The sequence below is a fragment of the Stegostoma tigrinum genome, chromosome 11, assembly GCF_030684315.1.
Source record: "Stegostoma tigrinum isolate sSteTig4 chromosome 11, sSteTig4.hap1, whole genome shotgun sequence".
Classification (NCBI taxonomy): Eukaryota; Metazoa; Chordata; class Chondrichthyes; order Orectolobiformes; family Stegostomatidae; genus Stegostoma; species Stegostoma tigrinum.
The window spans coordinates 49,125,525-49,152,267 of NC_081364.1; the positions used below are offsets into that span (position 1 = coordinate 49,125,525).

General features: G+C 41.1%; 1 protein-coding gene across 10 annotated transcripts in view; it reads left to right on the forward strand.

Moving 5' to 3' along the window:
• The window catches only part of cadpsa (Ca2+-dependent activator protein for secretion a), a 491,603-nt gene that overhangs the window by 157,166 nt on the left and 307,694 nt on the right, over positions 1-26,743 (forward strand). For all 10 annotated transcript variants that reach the window (XM_059649938.1, XM_059649939.1, XM_059649942.1 and 7 more), the window contains exons 4-5: positions 20,544-20,624; positions 25,435-25,671. In XM_059649938.1, the coding sequence (XP_059505921.1) occupies positions 20,544-20,624; positions 25,435-25,671 (318 nt within the window). The remainder of the gene's footprint in view (positions 1-20,543; positions 20,625-25,434; positions 25,672-26,743) is intronic.

Consider the following 26,743-nt stretch of genomic DNA (forward strand, 5'->3'; position numbering starts at 1 on the left):
TTGAGGGAGAGTCTAAGACTGGAGGACATAATTTTGGAATAAGCAGTCAGCCATATTTAACATATTTCTTCTCTGGTAGGATAGTGAATCTGTGAAGGTCTTTACTACAGAGGCCTGTCAAGGCCTAGTTGTCAAGTACATTAAGGCTGGGATAGACAGACCTTTAGCAGTAAATGAATCAAGGAACATGGAGAAAAGGCAGGAAAATGGTGTTGAATGTTTACCGATCAATTGTGATCTCATTGAATGGTGGAGCAGACTCAATGAGCTCAATGATCATTTTTGCTCTTGCATCTTTTGTTCTTATTACTCAAATGACTAACCTCTTCTGGTAAATGTTTGAGTCACTATCAACTTTTGGCAGCTGTCCTTTGGGGCAGATGGGCTCATGTTGATCATCAGGACTTTGTCCATCATAAGACCAAGTCAGTTGCAGTAGTTTGACTTACATAGCTGTGTAATGGATGGTTATGAGAAGTACCTCATCCCTCATTACTTTCTATAACTCCATTAGAATCGGCAAATTTGCAATCCGTACCAAGCAACCCTGAATAATGTACCTAAATGTTTTTATTCCCTGAATGCTGTACATTTATTTTTCTCTCTTTACCAATAACGTTTTCTGAGCATCTTGACTCTTTGAGGGCTTTTTTTAATATGATAAATCATGTCTCCCTGACTGAAACTGGTTTCTAATGTGCTTATATTTTATTTAAGGCTTTAATAAAAACCTTTCTGTTTGCGTTCGCTGGTCACTAATTACGATGAAACTTTAGAATTTTACTGAAAAACCATCTGACATGAACTATATCCTCGTGCAGACTTGGTTTTGTTGATCTCCAAGATGTTATAAACCATTTTGTCTAATAATGCATGGTTCCATTCATACACTGCATTGCTAAAAGGGCTTTCTGCTGCCATGTTCAAACATTTACGTTCATATGTGCACATAGATTTCTAAATTCATCGTGAACAAACTCTCCCCATGATCGCTGAGAAATTTTGCCACGTTCACTTCTCAATTAACTTACCTACAGCTATTTTGTATATTTGCTATGTATTGTCATCAGCTGACTAAATCTGGATGACAACTCTACAAAAAGCAAAGTAAAATTTTGTTTTGTCTTTGTCAAAGCCATTATTTTCTTAGCCACCTCATTGTGAAAACTTCTTGTTATGGGCAGACTTACTATAGGCAATGGTATCCTTAAAAAGGCAAATGGAGTCTAATCCGGCCAAATGTGACATGATGCATTTTGGAAGGACAAGTATGGGTGGAAATTATACAGTGAATGGCAGAATACTTAGGAGTATTGATATGCAGAGGGATCTGGGTGAGCAGGTCCACAGATCATGAAAGGTGGTAGTGCAAGTAGATAAGGTAGTAAAAAAGGCTAATGGCATGCTTGCCATCATTGGAAGGGGCATTGAGTCTAAGGATAAGCAAATTATAGTATAGCTTTGTAACACATTAGTTAGGCCACACTTGGAATATTGCATACAATTCTGGTCACCACACTGCCGGAATGATGTAGATGCTTTGGAGATGGTATACAGAAGGTTTACCAAGATGTTGCCTGTTATGGGGGATTTTAGCTATGAAGAAAGTTTGGATAGATTGGAAGACAACAAAATGTGAGGCAGGATGAACACAGCAGGCCAAGCAGCATCTCAGTAGCACAAAAGCTGACGTTTCGGGCCTAGACCCTTCATCAGAGAGGGGGATGGGGTGAGGGTTCTGGAATAAATAGGGAGAGAGGGGGAGGCGGACCGAGGATGGAGAGAAAAGAAGATAGGTGGAGAGAGTATAGGTGGGGGGGTAGGGAGGGGATAGGTCAGTCCAGGGAAGACGGACAGGTCAAGGAGGTGAGATGAGGTTAGTAGGTAGATGGGGGTGCGGCTTGGGGTGGGAGGAAGGGATGGGTGAGAGGAAGAACAGGTTAGGGAGGTGGAGACAGGTTGGACTGATTTTGGGATGCGATGGGTGGAGTGGAAGAGCTGGGCTGGTTGTGTGGTGCAGTGGGGGGAGGAGACGAACTGGGCTGGTTTAGGGATGCAGTTGGGGAAGGGGAGATTTTGAAACTGGTGAAGTCCACATTGATACCATTGGGCTGCAGGGTTCCCAGGTGGAATATGAGTTGCTGTACCTGCAACCTTCGGGTGGCATCATTGTGGCACTGCAGGAGGCCCATAATGGACATGTCATCTAAAGAATGGGGGGGGGGGAGTGGAAATGGTTTGCAACTGGGAGGTGCAGTTGTTTGTTGCGAACTGAGCGGAGGTGTTCTGCAAAGCGGTCTCCAAGCCTCCGCTTGGTTTCCCCAATGTAGAGGTAGCCACACCGGGTACAGTGGATGCAGTATACCACATTGGCAGATGTGCAGGTGAACCTCTGCTTAATGTGGAATGGCATCTTGGGGCCTGGGATAGGAGTGAGGGGGGAGGTGTGGGGGCAAGTGTAGCATTTCCTGTGGTTGCAGGGGAAGGTGCCGGGTGTGGTGGGGTTGGAGGGCAGCGTGGAGCGAACAAGGGAGTCACGGAGAGAGTGGTCTCTCCGGAAAGCAGACAGGGGTGGGGATGGAAAAATGTCTTGGGTGGTGGGGTCGGATTGTAGATGGCGGAAGTGTCGGAGGATGATGCGTTGTATCCGGAGTTTGGTGGGGTGGTGTGTGAGAACGAGGGGGATCCTGTTTGGGCGGTTGTGGCGGGGGCGGGGTGTGAGGGACGTGTTGCGGGAAATACGGGAGACGCAGTCGAGGCAGTTCCCGATCACTGTGGGGGGAAAGTTGCGGTCCTTGAAGAATTTGGACATCTGGGATGTGCGGGAGTGGAATGTCTTATCGTGGGAGCAGATGCGGCGGAGGAATTGGGAATAGGGGATGGAATTTTTGCAGGAGGGTGGGTGGGAGGAGGTGTATTCTAGGTAGCTGTGGGAGTCGGTGGGCTTGAAATGGACATCAGTTACAAGCTGGTTGCCTGAGATGGAGACTGAGAGGTCACTTGTACACTTGCCCCCACACCTCCCCCCTCACCCCTATCCCAGGCCCCAAGATGACATTCCACATTAAGCAGAAGTTCACCTGCACATCTTCCAATGTGGTATACTGCATCCACTGTACCCGGTGTGGCTACCTCTACATTGGGGAAACCAAGCGGAGGCTTGGAGACCGCTTTGCAGAACACCTCCGCTCAGTTCGCAACAAACTACTGCACCTCCCAGTCGCAAACCATTTCCACTCCCCCTCCCATTCTTTAGATGACATGTCCATTATGGGCCTCCTGCAGTGCCACAATGATGCCACCCGAAGGTTGCAGGAACAGCAACTCATATTCCGCCTGGGAACTCTGCAGCCTAATGGTATCAATGTGGACTTCACCAGTTTCAAAATCTCCCCTTCCCCAACTGCATCCCTAAACCAGCCCAGTTCGTCCCCTCCCCCCACTGCACCACACAACCAGCCCAGCTCTTCCACTCCACCCACTGCATCCCAAAACCAGTCCAACCTGTCTCCACCTCCCTAACCTGTTCTTCCTCTCACCCATCCCTTCCTCCCACCCCAAGCCGCACCCCCATCCACCTACTAACCTCATCCCACCTCCTTGACCTGTCCGTCTTCCCTGGACTCACCTATCCCCTCCCTACCTCCCCACCTATACTCTCTCCACCTATCTTCTTTACTCTCCATCTTCGGTCCGCCTCCCCCTCTCTCCCTATTTATTCCAGTTCCCTCTCCCCATCCCCCTCTCTGATGAAGGGTCTAGGCCCGAAACGTCAGCTTTTGTGCTCCTGAGATGCTGCTTGGCCTGCTGTGTTCATCCAGCCTCACGTTTTGTTGGCTCGGATTCTCCAGCATCTGCAGTTCCCATTATCTTTGGATAGATTGGGTTTGTTTTCGCTGGATCGCAGGAGGTTGAGGGGGTGACCAGATAGACATTTATACAATTGTAAATGGCATGGATAGAGTGAGAAGTTTGGGGCTTAGTCTCAGGGTAGAGGGGTCACTTTCTAGGGGGCACAGGTCCAAGGTCCAAGGTGCGAGGGCAGAAGTTTAAGAGATGTGCAAGACATATGTTTCACACAAAGAATGGTGAGTGCCTGAAACATGCTGCCCAAAGGGTTGTGAAAGCAAACACAAAGCAGCATTCAAGAAACACCTGCTCAGAAAAATGAATAAGAATGGAATAGACTGATTCAGATCCTGGAAGTGAAGACAGTTTTAGAACGGAAGGGCAAAATGTGTCAGTGTAGGCTTGGAGGGCCGGAGGGCCAAAGAATCTGTTCCTGTGCTGTATTGCTCTTTGTTCTTGTTCCTTGTTCTTTGTTCAGTATTTCTTGCAAATATTGTATCAGTCAATCTGTTGTGTAAGCTTCTTGTGTAAGTGCAGCGTGCAAATTGGGCCATTTGGTCACTGTCATCACTAACCTTGCATTGATAGAACCTTCCACACGTACCTGGACAAAGCATTTTCAATAGTTATCATACTGGAGGCAACTGTTCAGCATAGTGCAACTGAAATGGCTCTTTACTGGAGAAGCCCTATATGACTTTGCTGTCCCCATTAGCCTCTCCAGGTAGTTCTCCTATAACGTTGCTTTCTTGCATGGCCTCCCGCTGTAGAAAATCACCATAAGAAATTACGTTAATGAAACACGCATTGTAGCAGAACTGCTAGTGTTATCTTTTGCTTTAGATATTTATCCAATTTTCTCTTTTAAAAATACAATGACTTTTGGCTCCATAAAATGTTGTCCATTCCCCTCACAATGTCAGTGAAAGTTTTAAATTTATCATCAAGTTCTTATGAAGTGAAATGATCATTTTTTACCTGCCCTATTATGACTTTGATAGTTGTAACATCCTCAGTTAAAGCTGTTCCAGTCATACTAGCCCCGATATTTCACACCATTCACAGTTTATTTTTGTATATTTTACCTTCCCTGCAGTTGAGACTTAATCATATACAGCTTCTTTGGCAATAATGTAGAACCTTATTCTGTATGTAGCATTGTAAGTGTGACCTAACCAATGTTTTGAGCAAATTTGTCATTACTTTTTATAAATCTCAATTTATATGCGCAGAATGCTGTTACCTTTTCTTTCAATGCTATATCTGTCTGTGCTTAAACTTTCAAGGAATCATTTAATTATTGTGTGCACAGCCATAGTGATTGAGTACAGTGCTTAATTTCCTAATTTGGGTTTGTGCTGTGATTGATAGACCGTACAAGTATTACCTGTAGAAGACCACATTTATCTTCATGTTCATCTAATATTGAAAAATCATAGATTGGTTTTATGCATTTGTCCATGCCAGCTCTCCACAAAAGCAGTCTTCTTTGTTTCCAGTCACGAAGCTCGTCCCACACCTTCGTCCATTCCCTGCTACCTGCTGTACCTTTCTAACTGGTCACTTATGCAATCTCCTTTTGAAAGCCACATTTGAATCTGCCTGTAGCACGTTCTGAGGTACTGCCTTCCCCCAGATTCTAATCAATCATTATGTAGAATTGACTTTCCTTCCTTTTGCCATTCGCCTTCTGCTTCTTGATCAGAATGTCAGTAAGAACAGTTTGTCTCCATCTACTTAGTATAAACCCCTCATGATATCAAGAACCTCTTTTAAATTTCCTTTCAGTGTCTCATCTTTAAAAAGTAGAGTCTCTGCTTCAACAAGCTTTGCACAAAACTAAAATCCATCAATATTGGAACCCTCCTTGATTTATTTAGGCCCTCTCTAAAGGGGTCACATCCTTCTTTATTTTGAATTCTTTCAGGACATACCTTACTGGACACTTGATAGAAAGGATCATCAAAGGAGGTGATTGATGTCTGGCTGAGGAGACCCTTTGAACTGCGGGATTAATGGAAGGAGGGGATGAGGAGGCAATGGCTGAGTGGTATTATTGCTAAACTGGCAGAAAGTGGAATTTGAATTCAACAAAAAATAATTTGAATTGAAAAATCTACTGATGACCATGGAATCATCGCCAATTGCCAGAAAAGCCCACCTAGCTCACTAATGCCCTTCAGAGAAGGAAATCTGCCGTCCTCACCTGGTCTGGCCTTACATGTGACTCCAGGCCCACAGCCATCTGCTTGACTCTCTGCTTCTGAAATGGCCTAGCAAGCCACTCAGTTGTACCAATCACCATGAAGTTTTAGTGATAAAACAAAACTGAACGGACCATCTAACATTAACCTAGGCAGCAGGAAAGACAAAGGCAAAAACAGCCCTGTTAACTCTGCCAAGTATTCCTCACCAACATCTGGAGGCTAGTGTCAAAATTGGGAGAGCTGTCTCACAGCTGAATCTGTACTCTTCCAAGCTTAATGACTCTTAGAGAAAGCACTGAGTATGGCAAGAATGCTAAGTGTACTCTGGGTGAGGGATTTTAATGTCCATAATTCGGAGTGGCTCAGTAGCAGCATTACTGATTTGAGCTGGTTGAGTCCTAAAGGACGTAGCTGCTAGCCTGAATCTGCCAACAAGAGGGAAAAACATACTTAAACTCATCCTTACCAATCTGTTGGCTGCAGATGCATCTGCCCATGACAATATCAGTACGTGTGACTACCGCACTGTCCTTGTTGAGATGAAGTCCCACCTTCACGTTGAGAATACCCTCCATCATGTGTGGCACTATCACCATGCTATATCGGACAGACTTTGAACAGATCAAGCAACTGTGGGCATAGTGGAACATCAGCAGCAGAATTATACTCCAGCACAATCTGTAACCTCATGGCCTGGCATATCACCCACTCAACAATTACCATCAAGCCAGGGAATCAACCATGGCTGAATGGAGAGTGCAGAGGTGCATGTCAGGAGCAAGACCAGGCATGGCTGAAGATGAGGTGTCAGTCTGGTGAAGCTACCAGGACCACTTGCATGCCAAACAGCATAAGGAGCAAGACAGAACTGATGCCACAACCAACAGATCAGATCTAAGCTCTGCAGCCCTGCCACATCCATGAATGGTCGTGCACAATTAAGCACTGGAGGAGGAGGCTCCACACATACCTCCATCCTCAGTGATGGGAGGGCCCAGCACATAAGTGAAAAATATAAAGCTGAAACATTCATAGCAATCTTCAACCGGAAATGCCAAATGGATGGCCCATCTTGGCCTCCTCCCATGGTCCCCAGCAATACTGATATTGGTCTTCAGCCAATATGATTCATTCCATGTGATATCAAGAAACTGGTGGAGACACTGAATGCTGCAAAGGCCGTGGGCCCTGACAACATTCTGGCAATAGTACTGAAGGCCTGTGCTCCAGAATTTGCTGCTGTCCCAGCCAAGGTCTTCCATCTCAAACAGATGTGTCACATTAATACAACACTAATTCAATGCTTGTTTTCACCTTTTGCCAAAAATAGCTCCAAAAACCTCACAGATTGGAACTGTGAAATTCCTGGATGTTTTGGTAAAACAGTGTTCAGGAGATGTTGTAAGATCTCATTGAAAAACATTAGTCTAAACTGGAGAGAGTCATTGTCCTAAAATTTAATAACTGGTAGTGGACTCATGTTGTCCAGTGCTAATGTACCAATCTCTGTGCTAGCACCTTAGTTTGCTCCAGAGATGTGTAATAATTTTGCAGATTAGCATTGTGCTTTTTTAGGGGAGATAACGGTTAGGAGGTGTAGATTGTAAATGGCCTAGTAATCCAGGAAAATAAAAGCAGATTACCTTTTGATATTGGAAATCTTTAAATAAAAACACAAAGCATAGCAGAAATGGAGTGGACATTGACTCTGATGCAACTCTTCTGCAGAACTGTGATATTGGAAATGCAGATGCTGGAGAATCCAAGATAACAAAGTGTGGAGCTGGATGAACACAGCAAGCCAAGCAGCATCTCAGGAGTACAAAAGCTACTTGTGCTCCTGAGATGCTGCTTGGCCTGCTGTGTTCATCCAGCTCCACACTTTGTTATCTTCTGCAGAACTGTTCTGTTTCTGTTTTGAGTATTCCAGAAACTCAGGTAGTGTTCTGTGGACCCATGTTTCAACCTCAACATGGCAAATGGTGGAACTTGAATTCAATAAAAGTTAAAAATGGGGGCCTGTGGCACAGTGGTAGTGTTCATACTTCTGAGCTAGAAAGTCATTGTTGTGGAGGTCCTGTCATAAGTTGATTGAACGTGGGAAAAAATTGCAATTACGCTGAGGTACTTCATGTTGGACTTAGAAATTTTCTCATTACACTGCTGAAAATTTAGTGCAATTATATTACGGTAAGACATTTGTGAAAAGGCAAGTAAATGTGTGACAATAAATATTTAGCAAATTGTCTGTGACATGCACAATAATTAGATTAGTAGCTATGAACTTGAAAGTATTAGTTCATTTTATCAGCATAAATCATCACACTAAAAGCTCTTGCGAAATGGTGGTTGGGCTTTGTGACTGAATGGAATTAGAAGGCAAAGATGATACTCGGTCTCAGTGGTGCTTTTATCTGGTTCATTAGTTTCTTTTTACCGTCTGTTTGTTTCAAATTTAAATTTGATTTACTATAATAAAATATATCTTTAATTAGATATACTTTAAGGAGAAACTAATACCTGGGATTTTCAAAGGGTTGCTGGTTCATTTCTCATATGACATTCTAGATATATTTGCCCTACATCTTAACTCTTTCTCACAGCATCCACACAGCAATTGGAAAAGCCCCATATGTGCACTGTACTGGCTGGAAATGGTCACTAACTCTAGCAGTATTTTTCCGTAGAACAAAATATGCACAACACAAAAAGGGAGTTAAGAATGAGAATGACCAGCCACTGTCATCCACCTCTTTCAGTTGAAATTCAGAAGCCTTTCTAAAGCAGTGAGGATAGGAGATTCTGAAGCCATGGTTATCTGAATAGTTTGTCTGCACTCCCCTGCATGACTCTAAGAAGAAACAAAAATCAGGCCATTCAATCGAACAGTAGTGTGATGCTAAATATCTGCTACAGTCCAACTTCTTCGTACAATGCCAAATTTTGTCCCTTTTTTCTATTCTCCAGGCCATTCTCAGAAAATTTTAGCTGTGGAAGAAACGTGTCAGGGAAGGAAAATTGTTCTGAGGATGCACCATCGTGCACTTCTTCATACTGGAACAACAACACAGACTAGTATCCTGACAGAGTTAGAGAGTGAGTTAAGAATGTCTTGGAAAGCCAGAACTCCCGGACTTCAAGGGCCTCACCAAGAGAGGAAAAATAAGCTGCTTTCTTTGCAGAAGCTGAGATATCAGATGTTAGAAGGCCTGAAGAGGAATTTCAGAACAGTGGTTGAAACTACAGGCATCTACAGGGTCCCCAGATGAACTTCAGTAGCCTATCCATGCAGCATATGGTACCAGTGAACAACCACCCATTGTCTTCAGTAATTTGCACCATTCATTCCTTGACAAAAGTTAGAGGGAAACAAACTATTGTACTGCCCCTGCCTCTGTCATTCTGTACTTGTGTGTATGAATGGTATCCTTCTGTGCAGAACAACACTAAACTTCTTCTCAGTAGTTGCCTTGGCAATGTGAATGACACATGATTATCATACTGAATTTCTGGATGCTTTAAAAACAATGTGCTTTGTTATTTGTTGTGACTTTTCCCCCATTCTACTATCCTTCATCCTCTGCATTCTTCTGATTTCTTCCTCCTTAGCTGATGTCTGATGAGAAGTTGGAGAAAAGACCTAAATGTGCTGTACATCAATGTTTGTGAGTGGCGTTCCCGGCGAATGAGAAAACTGTATTGGAAGTGGTTTTCAAATTTTCAGCTCATCTACTTCCTGGCTAAACACTGGTCCTGTCATTGAACATGATGTTGTGAAAACAGCAAAAGCTATTTTTTTCTATATGTGTTAGTTCAAAGAAAAACGTTTGCATTGCGTTGACTTCTATTGAATGGCAAGTCTGAAAGTTTGCATGACACTGAAACATTTGGATCCTACTGCCTAACATAATAACTCATTTTTAATCAAACCTGTATCACTAAGCTTCAAGCTATATATAGAGATTTGACACTACTTCCTAGAAATGAAGTCCAAAACTAGAGGGCATAGGTTTGCACTGAGACGAGAAAGAGTTTAAAATTTGGGTGGTGCATATACTGAATGTGCTGGCAGAGGAAATGGTGGAGGTGGGCACCGTTACAACATTTAAAAGGCATCTGGAGATTAGAAAGGGTTTAGGGGGATATGGGCCAAATGCTGGAAAATGAGACTCGATGAGATTGGGATGCCTGGTTGGTTGGACCGAAGGGTCTCTTTCCATGCTGTATGAGTCTGTGATTCTATGACATGGGGAAAAAATACTGGCTTTAACACACAAGTTTAATATGCAGTCGAGTATTGTAAGTTGAAATACCAAAGAATACGTGAAATGATCAAAAAATAAATGAGCAACAAATTAGCTATTTGTCAATATGTACAAGATTTCTACCGAGATTATGTTTCTTAATGTGGTCATCTGTCAAAATTTGAGCCAAGGTGACAAGCTGCAGTTACATAAACAACTAAAAATGCATCTGTATTAAAACCTGTCAAATATTGGATTTATATTTCACAGACTGGGAACAAAACAGTTACCTCACTATAGTGTACATCATAGTACAAGACCAGGTAATTGACTAACAGTTGGGACACTACATGTTTAGCAATGTAACTGATGAGTGCATTAACTACTGCAGCTTGGTGGCTCAGTTTGGAAAGTCAATAGATTGAAACCCTGAAGGGGCTCTTGTTGTGCAGTTGTAATGTCCCACCTTCTGAGCAAGGAGGCCGGTGTTCAAGTCCTACCTGCTCCAGCGGTGTGTGCTAAATTGCTGAACAGTTGATTAGGAAAGAATCCCTTTTGCACCCAAGCTTGTCTGATTTCAGGAGTTTCATACAATTGATCAGGCCCCAATTCCACAATGAGGGAAGGTGATACTCATGGGTGGATACCCGAGACTGCCCGATGAGTTGATGACCTCAGCTGCTTTCATAATTACCTGCCAGTGAACATTTGCAGAGTCCTGTTAGCCACTCATCTAGCTTCTTGGACAATAGTGAGTTATCACTTGTGCCAAATCAAAAAAAAGGGAAAATCAGCTTTAAAGTGAGTGTGGATTTTTTCCTTTATAATTAAACAAAATACTAAGTATTTTACAAACAATTTCAAGGAAGTGATTTGAAGTATACAATTAGCACAAGCTTACAACATATTTAAGCATTACAATTCATGTTGTTTTTGTTAATGTTGTATTAAAAGGTATATAAAATATTTAATTATTAAAGAGAACAAGACACCAAATGGTCATTTTATTGGCCGCTTAAAGCTCCAATTTAAAATCAAATCCTGATATTTGAATTTCTCATGGGCATGCTCCATACCTGTCGGTAATTTCCTCCTGCCCTACAAATGCTACATGATTCTACATTTCACAGACCTCAGACTCTTGTATCACCTTTTCTTTGCCCTACTTTTGGAAGCTTTGGAATCCCCCTTCACTCTACATTCCTTCCCTTCTTTGAAGCCCTTCTTTAAAACTAACTTCTTTAGATCAAGATTTTGGTCAGACCTTCGAATATATCTCTATAAAGTGCTTTGAGATACTAGACAAATTATATGTGCAAATTATTAACAATAACTGAATGTCATTGTTACACTAATTAACCTTGTAGCTAAAGAAGCATACTTGGGTACGTTTGTGCCTAAGATAGCACATTAAATGGCAACTTATAAACGTTTGCGCGTACATGTGACAATAACGCTAATTCAATCAAATCAATTCATTTAAAAGAATATTTTAAACTGAAGAGCTATTTAGGTCTAATTATTCTGGGCAAATTAAAAATCAAGTTTATGAGCACTTGAAGAGTTTCCTTGTCTCCTAGGAAATATTTTAGAACTGGTTTTTCAATTTTCTCTCCCTCTCAGAATATGGAAATGGTAATTTTAAAGTGGGGGGTGGGGGTTAAGGCCCAAAAGAGAGGGGATTTAGAAAGTTAAAAAGGAAGGACAAGGTAATAGTTCAGGGTAGCGATTCAAGTAATAATAACCAGCGTGTGACAGGAATGGACAGAGCATACAAACATAGGACTTCACCAGTTGCCAGAAGACAGATTTAAAGACTCCTTACAAATACTATGTGCATTCAGCTAAAGAGATGCATATGATAACAGAAAAAATGGAAATAAGTAAGCATGATGATGGCCATTATAGAGATGTAGTTTTGATGTAACAACAGATGGAACCTGAATATTCAAGAGTAATTGGCATTTTGGAAGAACAAGAAGAAAAGGTGGAATATAGATAATAAAATGTGAGGCTGGATGAACACAGCAGGCCAAGCAGCATCTCAGGAGCACAAAAGCTGACGTTTCGGGCCTAGACCCTTCATCTAGGCCCGAAACGTCAGCTTTTGTGCTCCTGAGATGCTGCTTGGCCTGCTGTGTTCATCCAGCCTCACATTTTATTATCTTGGAATCTCCAGCATCTGCAGTTCCCATTACCTCAGAAAAGGTGGAATAGCCCTGTTAACAAAGGATTGGGGCACTATGGAGAAGTATTCTTGTTTTGGCAGACCAAGCTGTGGTATCTGTTTGGGTATGATAATAGATAACAAATGAAAGTAGTCGCTGGAGCAGTTTATAGGGCCGTAGACAGTAGTGACATTAGACAGTACCAATGAGTGGATTGGGGGGATTATAAGCTAATTTTAGTTAAATATTAAGTCAGTGAGAGAATTGTATTTGAGATGTGAACATACACAAGGTTTTAAGGGCAGATTGTGGGCACGTGCATACCAGTGAGTTGTTTGAAGTGCTTCCTCGTTGTGAAACACCAGCTTGTTTCCCTCTTTCTGTATGTTGGCCACAGATGCACCAGTGCTAACTTATTATAAATTAGTGAGCTGTAGGCTAGGGTATGAGCTGCAAAGTAATAAGGGTTTGTCAGAAACAATTTTAATCACCTTTATAGATTGGACAAATCAAATTTTTAAAATTAGCCAGAAAGTGAGTTCATAAGTGTGTGTTGGGAACAACTTCTTAGAACAAAACATTCTGGAAGCAACCAGCAAACAAGATATTTTATATCATAGAATCATTGAATCCCTACAGTGTGGAAGCAGGCCATTCAATCCATCAAGCCCACACTGACTCTCCAAAGAGTATCAAGCCCTCCTAACCTATCCCTTAAACCCTGCATTTCCCATGGCTAACTCACCTAGCCTGTATATTATGGGCATTTTAGCATGGCCAATCTGCCTAACCTGCACATCTTTGGACTGTTATTGTATAAATATCCATTACTATATAAAGAGATAGGAATAATTGAGTTCGAAATAAGGGATGTTCTCCGTAAGAGTGATTATAATCTGATACAATTTCAGAAGCAGTTTGAGTGAGAGAAATTTGAATCAGAAATTAGTGCCTTAAACTTAAACTAAGAGAATTATAGCGAATGAAAACAGATCTGGCTAAAATGAGCTGAATTAATAACTTTAAACATAAGATGACAGAGAAGCAGTTAAGCAGATATTTAGTCATTTTCCTAAAATATACATTCAGTTGAGAAAGAAAGATACTCCAAGAAAGATGCACCATCATTGGATAACTAAAAAAAAGTTAAGGATATCAAATTATTTAGAAAAATATACAATGCTGCAAAGATTGGTTGGAGGCTAGAACATTGGGGAAAAAAAATTAAACCAGTAAAGATAAAGTTAAAAAAAACTAGCAGATAGTCAGAACTAAATAGAAAAGAGTAGCAAAGGTGAATATTCCCACTCTAAAGTGAGAATCTGGAATTAAGAACTGGAAACAAGGAAATTATATAGAATCCCTACAGTGTGAAAACAGGCCATTCAGTCCAACAAGTCCATGTTGACTCTCTGAAGAGCATCCCACTTGGACTTACCATTCCTTCCACCCTATCACCTTGCATTTCCCATGGCTAACCTAATCTAACCTTCACATCCCTGGACACTACAGGCAATTTAGCATGGCCAATCCACCTAACCTGGACTACGGGAAGAAACAGGAGCACCTGGTGGAAACCCATGCAGACACAGGGAGAATGTGCAAACACCTGAGGCTGAATTGAACCCGGGCCTCTGGTGCTATGAGGCAGCAGTGCTGATCACTGAGCCACAGTGTAGGCAACTATGAAAATATATTTTGTATCCCTTCACAGGATGAGTATATTTGCATTTGAGGCTATTCATGGAAGGTACATTTGACATTTCCAGGGTCTTAGAGGAAAGGTTGAGCAAGTTAGGCCTTCATTCAGTCTAGAAGAGGTAGTCTTATTTAAACAAATAGGATTCTGAGGGAGCTTAACAGACTAAATGCTGAGAGAGTATTTCCTGTCATGGAATGATCTGGAGTTAGGAGACAGTTTAAAAATAAGTTGTCTCCAATTTAAGAAGGTGAAGTTTTTATTCTCACAGAAGGTCATCAGTCTTTGGAATTATCTCCCTAGAATAGTGAAGGCTGGATCCTTTAAGATACTCAAAGCAAAATTAGGCTGAGTTTTGATCAACAATGGAGTCAAAGGTTATGGAAAATAGAAGAATGGAAATATGGCTACAATCAGAACAGGCATAATGTTGTTGAATGGCGAGAATGTTCAAGGGGGCACAATGTCTAATTTCTCCTTATTCAATCTTATTATGATCTTCTGAGTTCTAGATTAAAAAGATCAAATAACTTTCTTTTTGAAGAGGAACATAATCAATAATCGGAGGGTGTTGAGAGAAGGACAAGCTGATTTTTAAAATGAAATAGATGTGCTCGGTGGTAAATATTGGTTGTTCTGGGAAGCTGCTATGGCCCAGGACCAGTGGGTGTATTAGTAAAGCTGCAAGCTGCTCTTATTTAAATATTCAAGTCAATAAAGGGCATTGTACTTAAGATGAAAACACACACAGGGTTGGAAGGTCAGAATGTGGGCTGTTTGATGTGCTTGAGTTCTTTGTAGTGCAATACACTTCAATCTTATGATACACCAGCTTGCTTCTGTCTTAAAATATTTTGCTCATCAATGTTCTGAATCTAATTTATTGGAATTTGTAAGCTTGCTATCATTGCTACTTGGTGTACTTAGAAAAGAAAACAAAAGCAATTACTCATTATGGAAGTACCATGAATGCATAGCTTATTTAATGAATTCCTAATGTTATGTGAAGCTTATTGTGTGGGTTGGCTGCTCTGTGTAGTTTGTTTGAGTCATGTTTGCATAAATTAATGGTTCCAGATTTAGTCCATTATCAGCTTTTTTTTTCTGATTCATAAGCTTTTATCCCCCCCTACCTCCTATTATTCCCTGTGAAGATGAGATTGAGTTGAATATGATCCAGACATTTATACTTGTTCATGAGCATCAGATGTATTGCACTGACGGTTTTTAATATTAAATCAAAAAATGTGATTTATTCGTAACATTAGAGAATGAATGGTGAAATGGTGTCACTGAGCACTGTGCAGCTGCATACAAAGCAAAGGACAGATTTTCCTCTCCCTCAGATATGGCCTGCTACCCAAAGTTGCCTTTGAATGATATGTCCAGGATTTCCTGTCCCAAGCCATAAGCATAGGTCAGGAACGAAACCACCACCATCACCATCCAGCATTGCTTGAACAACAATTAACAATTAGGTGGGAACTGACTTGTGTAAATCTTCTGGTGGAATGCAGGACCCGGGGCAAGTGGGAGAACATCAGTGCCTAGGAACCAGGGTTCCAGTGGGCCTACTGTTAAACCCGGGCCAACATTCCTGTGCTCAGGTTTAGGGATGGGGCTACGGGATGCTCACTATACTTGAGTCAGTGGTGGGACTGGGATCAGTTAGGATGCTGAGTACCTGGGCCCAGAGAAGCAGTCAGGTCTGCCATTCCTATCATAAAACCAGAAAGTGCTGGATAAACTCTGCAGGTCTGGCAGCATCTGTGGAGAGAGAACAATTTGAGTCTGTTGTGGCACATTTTCAGAACGTTTAGTTTCTGTCCTTTGCCCTGGAGGTGGAAAGGGTATGTGGAGAGAAATAAGGCTGCTGAATGTTGTAGATTTAATCAAACCAGTTGCCCACAATTGGCTAGCACATCAGCAAATGTGGCTGCAAATGTTTCCTCCATTTTCAAGAAGAGATCACTGTTAGCATCCATAAAATTCAAAAGGTTGCTCTTTGACGTTTTTGAGAAATATTATTGTGGAAAACAAGCACACATAATTTCAGTATGAGGACAAAAACAAAAATGGGCATATTTGATGGATGTACATGTGAGATATTGGTGCTTTTTCATTAAGCCTTCAGCAGAAACTGGTGACAATAATGTTCTGTGAAGGGTGGGTGAGAATCGTTCTTAAACCACCTGTAGCCCATAATGAATGGTGATTGACCAATGTAATATGCATTCTTGAGTGAAAAACATTAAATTTTAGAATTTGAAAACTCCAGGTATGGAGTTTCTATTTAGTTCTGTTATTTTCTTCACGAATTGAGATGACTGGCAAAAGATCAGGGTATGTTATGCACATTTTCATTCAGTGCAACTTGTGTTTTTGTGATATTTTGCACTTGTTTTAAATGTGTCATGCTGGGTGAAAGACCCACCCACAAGTTTGTTTCTCTGACACATGTTCAAATGTCATTCTGTGGGCAATGCAGTGTGATTGAGACCAACTAACTCCATTGCGGTTTTACGCATGTAGTTCAGCCCCACTGCCTTGGCCAGTTTTGTTGGCAGGACCTTCATCCAGAATGATTGACACAAAGTATTTTTTAATTAGTATCATATATACGTTTAAATCCAACTTCACCAAGTTATCACTCAAATAAGTGTAAGAATGCTTTTCAAAGTTAAAATTGAAATACACGAGTCAGTTGCATTCATTTAAATTAGATACTGCATTCTATGATAATTAAGTAATTTTGAGTAGAAGTTAAGGAAGGCTAGGATTTCTCAAAACTGATGCAGTTTGCTCTGTAATAACTAATTGCACACCCAAAATAGCAAGTCTAGCCCATAAAATTTCATTCAATTCTTCTCTATGCTTGATCTCACAGGGAGAGACAGCACTCTACACTAAATCTCAATGCCTCAGACTTGAAATAAGCTGGAGCCAAGTGTGTGCTCCATTTTCTTTCCTCCTTCTGCATTAGCTGAGTCATACTGATTCCTCTACAAGGGAAAAGTAAGCCCTTTGAATTGGAAATAGCTTAATGTCTGGCTCTGAAGCCTGAGGCTAATACAACACAGCTATTTCAAGATTACATTTTTATCTTTGGAGAAAACAGTGCCCAGCTTTTTAATATGTCAGGAAATAACTGGAAACAGTCTTTCCATGCAGAAAACATAAATAGTAATGAAAAATATAAGAGAACATATCGCTGCATTATGAATTCATATTTAAAGTAAAATATTGCAATAGATTTTACGACTCAAGCATTGAGTCATGAGCAAAATGATTGAGCCTTGAAATGTTCCATAAAATTCCTGTTTAACATTTTTTGTCTACTTATGTACTGTTGATGTTAGGGCAGCCAGGGTCAGGCTAGTCATAGCAGGCAGAATTGCATGGCATACAAAATGGGATTCAGCAGTAACCATTGAGTCATAGAGAGCTAACCTTGATTAGTCTCCAAAAACAGATGTAGCAGTGTTTGATTAACCCACGCTTGGTGTGTATAATGCAGAGAGCCAATCAACATTGTGCTACCTGATTATTTATTTTATATCCTGCTAGCACCAGCCACTGTTGATTGGCTGGACATGTCAGCAAGTAGGCAAAATAAGTGGCTAGCTCCACTTAAAGTTAGTTTACATCCCTTAAAGAGGAGCTGGATTTAGGCTGATATTGTATTTGAAGAGCATCTGACCTGAGAAGAGTGTGACGAATGGCGCAACAAGGGAAATCAGGCTTCAAAATTTTCAGACGCTGCATTGGAGGTTTTGCTGAAGAAGATGGAAAGGAGGGAGTGCCTATATTCATAGTTGGAAAGGAAGTCCAAGAACCCAGGCCTACAAGTGGAGAGTGCCATGAAGAGGTTAATGAGGAATACAGCACACCACGTGATTTCTCACACTTGGTTACCAGCTCCAATGTCTACCCTGAGCGTATCATAGAGGATTGATTAGAGGAGGGTTGTACACTTGGTGAGACACTTTTTTCCTGCCCCCGTCCTGTTTGCAACCTGCTTGTGCCCAAAAGTGCTAGCTCACCTGTGTTTTCTGCTGCAGAGTATTTATGTAAAGATTTTCAGTGCTGATGGTTTTGTGCTACAAAATGATTAGTGCAATGGAAAGCTTATCATACAACATTTTTGGAGGCTTTCAACAAGGTCCCACCAAGAGATTAGGTTGCAGAAGTAAAGTGCATGGGATTGACTTGTCGCTCTGACGTGGATAAAGAACTGGTTGGCAGATAGGAAACAATGACACCTATCGACTCTGGCTTTCAGTATGTGTAGTCATCATTGCCTCCAACTTACAGTCAGGTTATATGTCTTACAGAATGTTCCGTTCCCTCTTCATCAAATGTTTTTCAGGAACACCTTCTCTGTCAATTTTTTTGTCAGGAATATTAACTAGTTGTGCCATAGGTGTTTGTTTTTTAGATGGTGTTTTCTCTGAGACTTAGATAAGACTGTGAGACCCAGCGATTCTCTTTTGAGAGCTGTTAACTCTGGCAGCTGGGAACCCTGCAGCCCAATAGTATCAATGTGGACTTCACCAGTTTCAAAATCTCCCCTTCCCCCACTGCATCCCTAAACCAGCCCAGTTCGTCCCCTCCCCCCACTGCACCACACAACCAGCCCAGCTCTTCCTCCCCACCCGCTGCATCCCAAAACCAGTCCAACCTGTCTCCACCCCCCTAACCTGTTCTTCCTCTCACCCATCCCTTCCTCCCACCCCAAGCCGCACCCCCATCTACCTACTAACCTCATCCCACCTCCTTGACCTGTCCGTCTTCCCTGGACTGACCTATCCCCTCCCTATCTCCCCACCTATACTCTCCTCTCCATCTATCTTCTTTACTCTCCATTTTCGGTCCGCCTCCCCCTCTCTCCCTATTTATTCCAGTTCCCTCACCCCATCCCCCTCTCTGATGAAGGGTCTAGGCCCGAAACGTCAGCTTTTGTGCTCCTGAGATGCTGCTTGGCCTGCTGTGTTCATCCAGCCTCACATTTTATTATCTTGGTAGTTAGCTCTTCTGTCTTTGTCCGACTGCCCTCTTCTTTTGTATCCCTGATGACATCAATTTCTTACATTAGGACTGGTCCTTTATTATCAAAACCATCAGATTTAAATTTAACTATTTTTTGGTATTTAAGTGCCTGGTTCAAATTCATTGGCTAAATTTAAAACTTGTCTTGATAACAAAACAAAACTGCTGCTTGGCCTGCTAATTATGTGGCATTTTGATACAAATGTTTTGATTCCGGTGCTCTCTGTGTATTTGCAAACTTTCAAGCTGCTGCCACAGGGAATTTCTTTCATCTCTAAACATAGAATAAGCACGTCATCTTTTAAAGGAACCATGCAATGCTTTCCCTCTTAGCACTTACAAACACAAAATTCTAACTTCCTGTCTCCTGATCCACAAGTACTCTACTCAACTTCGCAACAATAGGATTTCTGAGCGTCACCTTTGAGGAGTGAGAGTGGCTCCATGGAGACATTTGTCCTTTCACTCCGCCAGTGTGCCTGTTGATGCATATTACCCATTCTGTCTGGATGATTGTCACCCATGGTGCTATGGTGAAAAAAATAAGCAAGATTTTGCTTTTAACCTTTGGTTTGAAATATGTATTTGGTTATGACATTTACTTTGTGCATTGTGGCCAAGCTGATGCTATGACGTTTAATTGCAGAGTCAAGGTATGTGGAGAATTGATGATGATTGTGGAATTAGAGATTTTCCAGATTTTCTTCAGATTCCTTCTGTTGCTCACCAGCTACTTAGATAGTGGCTACAGGTGCTGTATCCTGGTGTAGAGGTTGCATAGCCTGCAGCAGACTAATTCAAACTTGATCCTCTCTGCCAAGCTCTCTAGGGCCCCTCCATATCAGTACATCTACTGGAGTTGTACTTGCAGCATGCCAATAACTGGCTCTATCAGCTTGTGTATGTCAGGATTGTACTCATTGTATACTTGCTGTGTCTGCTTGTCAGAGGGTACACACTAGGGTGTCCCCTGCTGCTGAATGCTTGCGGAGCTGTGCCAGTTTCACAGAAAGTGTTGGCTGGTACGTTGAACTCAAATGACCTGCTAGAGTTAGAGCAGTGTTACATGCTGCTTGGTGTCAGAGTCTACCTGCGCTGCATACTTCTGGTGGATGTTCATTCCATGGATGTTAATGTATCTGTCAATGTGCCATTTGATGCGTTTCACCCCACAGTTGTGCATATACAACATGGATGCCATTTTTGCCTAAAAATCACTTTTTAAAATGTGAAAAAAAAGCCACTTGGTCACTCTTAATTTGCTTTTCTTTCACAGCAATGACAGTGAATCAATAGCAAATTTAACATTGTCCCATTGTATTCGCAGCTTGATAACCCAGATGAGCAGGCAGCTCAAATCCGAAGGGAGCTGGATGGGCGTCTTCAGATGGCAGATCAAATAGCTAGGGTGAGTAAGAAGACACTGTTTTCTTCCATTTGTTCTTTTTATGTTTTCTTTTAAGAAAAAGTAAGCTATTTCATTCTTTTTTACCGAGTTGAACTTTTGTGAAACATTGTAGATTCAGAAAATCTTGATCTATTTAAATAAATGGAATTTGTCTCTGCTGGTTTCTGCAAAGCTCAAAAGTTAAAAGCTATAACTTTGCTACTGATAATTATCCTGAGCAAATAATCGCTCGTACTTCAAGTTATACTACTTAGCAGACCTTACTAACTACACTGGCAACAATTATTTCTTGAGTGATTTTCCGTCATGGCACTGCAAGTGTAATGATGCTTTAGAGATATCCAGGAGAAATAAATACATGCATTACGTAATCCAACTGATAAAATGTAACCTAGAACTTTGAAACTCTTTCTCCTTTTTTCTGCTTCAGCACAACTTGAAACCCAAGTAAAAATGGTTTGTGCCTAACTTGGGGGGAGAAAACAAATATTTCCCCTCAAAATTGACATTAAAATTCTGTTTTAACACGGCAGTCTGGTGTTTCTATCCTTTAGAGATAAGGATAATAGTTAGTTGTTGTAGTGATGTTCTAATTTGGTACAATGGTATGTGATATACTGTTTGCTCAAAGCATGAATTTAAAAAAACCGAGTATTGCTTCAGATCAATGTAAGTGATTCAATCCAGGAAACTTGCCAGCTATCCTGTACACCACAGCATTTTCCACTATCAGAAATATTTTCAGCAGAAAAAACATCACTTGAGTGTGAATATAGAGTGGAAAGTTAGCAGTTTTGATCCCCTTATTTAAGGGAAGATGTCATTTCATTAGAGGCAGTTCAGTGAAGGATCACATGATATGTAGTCTGGAGAGATTCTCTTAGGAGCAAAGAGTCAACACATTTGGACCCTACTCGTTGGAGTTTACAAGAGTAACAGGTGATCTCATTGAAACGTATAGAATTCTTGAGGGGTTTGACAGGGTAAATGCTGAGAGAATCTAGGAGGATTTAGGACCAGAGGATAGTTTCAGAACAAAGAGGCACTAATTTAAGACTCAGATGAGGAGGAATTTCTTCTCTCAGAGAGTTGAGAGTCTTTGGAACTGCTTGTCAAAGAGAGCTTTGGGAGCCGAATCCTTAAGTATATTTCAGGCTGAGGTAGATTTTTGATCAATGGGGAAATTAAGGAGAACAGGGAAAGGACATGACAGTGGATGTAAGCCATGTCAGCCAGTCATGATCCTTCTGAATGATGGACCAGGTTTAAGGGACTAAACGGCTTACTTCTGTTCCCATTTCTTAAGGTTTTAAAGGGTTTTTGCATGAGATAATATTGATAAAGTGCTGTAATGTCATCTTAAGCCTTTATCATATCATTAAATTGTAACATAGCCGACCTATACTTTATTCTCCTTTGTTATTCTCCAGTGTATATGATCTTACTGAAGAAGCTATCAATGATTGAAGTTGTGATGAAATTATACTGCACGTTAATTATACATTGCACTTGGTCAGGTAGTTCAGCATCACAGCCAAGCCATCGCTGACAAGGCATTCACTCAAACACTCTTTTTGGTCATTGCATTAACTACACAGACATAATGTAGTTTCCAAGTACATCCTTGCCAGATTTGCACTCATTTCATCGATATCACATGACTGCGTACGCTCTGTGTACTTATCCACATGGAAGTCCTGCTAAAAGTTAGGATTGAAAAGTACAAATCTTGAGGAAATCCTAGTCTTTGTTCCTCCATATCATCATTTTTTGTTTGTTCTAATTTTAATATTTGTAAGGGTAATGTGCTAATTGAGCAAACATTGAATGCTATAGGAGTGTAAAATTCACGCCTTTTGTGTCTTTAAAATGATGACGTGTACATCGTGTTTTGACCTTATGGGTGGTACTTAATACTATCTGTTTATCGGATGGGGAGGGCATTTGAGGGCAGTCGAGGGAGATGGAAGGAACCCCACCACCATCCTGTGTCCATCCCACTGGATTCATGGCAGGAAGCCCTTTGAATAGCCTTCCCACCCAGCACCAGTTGAGATGTTTAAGTGAATGATTTTTAATCCCTCTTTAAGGGCCCCTGCTTGCTGCTGCTGGCATTAATTCAGGGGCAGACATAGACAGCATGACATGTAAACTCTGCAGATTGCTTATTATCTCTCAGGCATGTCCCTTCTTCAAACACACAGCGCCTGATTTGGGGACCTAGCATTAGAAAGGGAGGGAAATGCTAAAAGCTGCCAGTCTGTGTTTGCCACCACTCCCTATACGGTCCCACTCCATCTCCCATAAAACCCCACCCTGCAATTCTCCTGTTATCACTTATTGGCCTCAGTCACTCTGTAGTCTCAGGCCTTTGGTGTATGTATTTCGTACAGCAGTCACCACTTTTCTGGAGGCGGGACTGCGTAAAAGCTTTGCTGGTCTCTGTCTGATGTTGGGTCTTCCCAGCTTGTGTGCCTGATCCTGTTAAGGGCACATCATCAACTGCTCAACTGCCTGATTGGCACGTAATACTTCATGACTTCATGGGAGGAGGTAATGCAGTTCTCACAGTATCTCGGGCTGGACTCAATGACCTCCAAAAAAATTCCCCTTTAAACATAATATGGAAGAATTTGAATACACATACACACATCTGTTAAACCATTTGGTAAATCATTACAGACTGTATTCAACCAGCCCAAGCTTGCAAAATTCAAACTAAAATGCCTGTTGTTAAATGTGATTCTGCAATTGGGCCGTATTTGCTGAATAAACCCAAATGCAATAATACCTGCACTAACAACCAATTTTAGATTATCAATTGAATAACCTAGTTTATTTATGCTTCCAGAAGCAACATGTAGTCACATGTAAGGACATATTCTCTGCATATGAAAAGAATAAGTTTAAGCCTTGCATCTTTATTGAATTATTTGGGAGCTGGGGATCCTATTGTTTCCCGTTGTTATCTACATTCAGGTGTTTCTCTTACCCAATAATTGCAAGCTGGATTGTACCTATGGTGCTGTTAGAGCCCAACATAATGCCAAATACATTACATGCATAACACCAAGCAACTCATACCTACAGAAACTCTATCTATATACATAAGTGGGTTGTGCAAGTAAATTGCAGAGCCCACAAAAATTTGGGTGACGATCAATCTGAGGTTGAAAATTCATTTCCATTGTTCCCACTCCATCTTGCTACCAGAAAAATTATTTTATCAGGTAGTCTGGCCTGAGATAATGCTGAAAATTATGTGAGATTTCTAGGAATGCCTTTTCTTTAAAACCACTATTCTAAATATGGGTAATGTACGTTTACAAAGATTGCTATATTTTCTTTATTTGACGTATATTTTGGAAAGCCAATGTAATAATGATTCATGTTTCTTTACAGTCTACTTAATAAATGTCAAAAGAACACTTACCTTTTTCTCATTTATAAGTTCAGCCTTTCTCCCCATTGCCACATGTAGGCATTCTTCTATAATTGGCTTAAACACTTTCACAATGTACCTCTCTCATCACCAGACTGAGTGATTTTGAGTGAGTGATGGAAAGGGCACCAGTCAAATAGCCTACTTTGTGTTGGGTAGTGTCATGGTTCTTCAGTGCTTTTGGACCTCCACCAGCCAGACAAGTGGGAGTATTCCATCATAATTATGACTTATCCCTTGTTGGTAGTAGACAGGCTGTGGGAACTCAAGAAATGTGTTAATATGTGCAGAATTCCCAGTCATTGACTTGCCCCTGTAGTTACAGTATATATATGGCTAATCCCATTTAGTTTCTTCACCCTCAAGGATGTGGATAATGGGCATTTCAGTGATGGGCCATTGAATGTCAAGGGGTGATGATTAAATTTTCTTTTGTTGGAGGTGGTTATTCCCTGCCACTTGAGTGGCACAGAGGTTACTTACCACTTCTCAGCCTAATCCTGAGTGTTGTCCACATCTTTCTCTGTATTGGCATGAATTGCTTCTGTAAATATGGAGTTGTTTTGCAAGCTCTATTTTCTGCACATCTGACATGCTAATTTTAGACAAGAGGTCATGCAATGGTTTTATGAATGTGCTAGCTATGCTGAGACACTTTTAATTTTAACTAGTGTTTTAAGTTAGGTTTAGAAGGGGTGGACGCTAGAAGTTGTTTCCGTTAGGCGGGGAGACTAGGACCCATGGGCACAGCCTTAAAATTAGAGGGGGTAAATTTAAAACTGAAATGAGACGAGAGTGATGGGCTTGTGGAATTCATTGCCACAGAGGGTAGTGGAGGCCGGGACGTTGGATGCCTTCAAGGCAGAGATCGACAAATTCTTGATCTCAGAAGGAATCGAGAGCTATGGGGAGAGTCTGGGAAGTGGAGTTGAAATGCCCATCAGCCATGATTTAAATGGCGGAGTGGACCTGATGGGCCGAATGGCCTTACTTCCACTCCTATGTCTTATGGTCTTATGGTCTTCATGTTAATTACTCAAAAACCTTCATTTAATCATGCACCTTCAATTTTCAACTTAAAGATTTGCAAAGGCTAATCTGCAGTGAAAATGGGCAATGATATAAATGTCGAACATGGAGCTGAGTTGCCTCTTCTGGGAAATGATTTGTAAATGTCATATGATGTAGGAAGATACCACAGACAGTAGAGATTCCTTTTAAAATGACAAAATTGGGATATCTTTACAGTTTAGAAATTTTAATCCATGGTATGTAGGGGTAATTTTTGTGACAATTATGCCTTGTATGTTCAATAGTATCTGCTTTATTGCAGTTATATCACACAACATTTTTGTTATTATTTCACAGGAACGCAAATTTCTAAAATTTGTTTCAAAAGAAATGGAGAACATGTTTATTGAGGAACTTAAGTCATCTGTAAATCTATTGATGGCTAATCTGGAGAGCATGCCTGTTTCAAAAGGAGGCTCAGAATTCAAGCTTCAGAAGCTGAAACGCAGTCATAATACCTCCATCATTGACATGGGAGAGGAAAATGAAAACCAGCTGTCTAAATCTGACGTTGTACTGTCTTTTACACTTGAGGTGAGAAGGTAGAAAGTATTAGCTTTGTATTGTAAGCTGTAAAACTATAATAATGTAATTCACCAAATATGTTTTCCTTGCTTTTCCCATTTAATGATATTGCTTGCAGCCTAATTAGATGTGCCGTAGAATAGCTGATTAGCCTGTGGCCAAGAAATTAAAATTGTTAATTTTTTTCCATTCTTTCATGAGGTGTGGATATTGCTGTCAAGGCCAGATTTTGTTATCTTTCATTTAATAGCCATTGAACTGAGCGGCCTGTGAAGGTATTTCCAAAAGTAATTAAGAGCCAATAATGTTGTGCTGAGTATAAACCAGACTAACTAAGCACAGCAGATTTCTTTCTCTAATAGTTTCAAGGTCCCTATTACTAAGCCTGATTCCAGATCTTATAAATTGAATGTAGATTCCACCAGTTGCTGTGTTATGATTTGAACCTGTGCCTCCAGAGTTTATTCTGGGGTTCTGGATTCATTGTTCAGTGGTATGACCACAATGCCACCATCTCCTTTCCTAGTATCCTTTTGTACACAGAAACTACTGTTCCATATCCAACCTCGCTTTCCTCTCAAATTTTCAAATGCATCGCCACCTCTCAAAGCTGTGCCTACATTTCCACTACGTTTTTCAGCTACTAGTTATGGCTGAGGTTGGGGGATGAACGGTTTCCTTTTCAAGTCCCACTCCTCCAATTGTCACAACCAGGTTGAGGATATAGCCAATTATACCGTTGAACTAATGAATAAAAGCAAAAGTCACTCATTTTTGCACGTCAAGTTTTTGACTCTGAAGTTGTTCTGCTCATGCACTGGGGTGTCTTTCTGGAGCAGATGTGTTGGCTGAATTGCTTTTGCTTCAGGCAGTGGAGTAGATTCCAAAAAAGCTGTTCTTCAGAAGCTCTTGGAGTGGCAAAGACGACTTTGTGTTTTTGACGCTTGAGCTTTACCAACTGATATTATAAGGAAATTGGATGTTGTTCTGCAGTGAAGTAGTGGAATGTCTCCATGAAGTCTCCCTGTTCTTTGGACATCCCACATTGCTAACGAAATGCACTGGATACGTTAGCAACAAA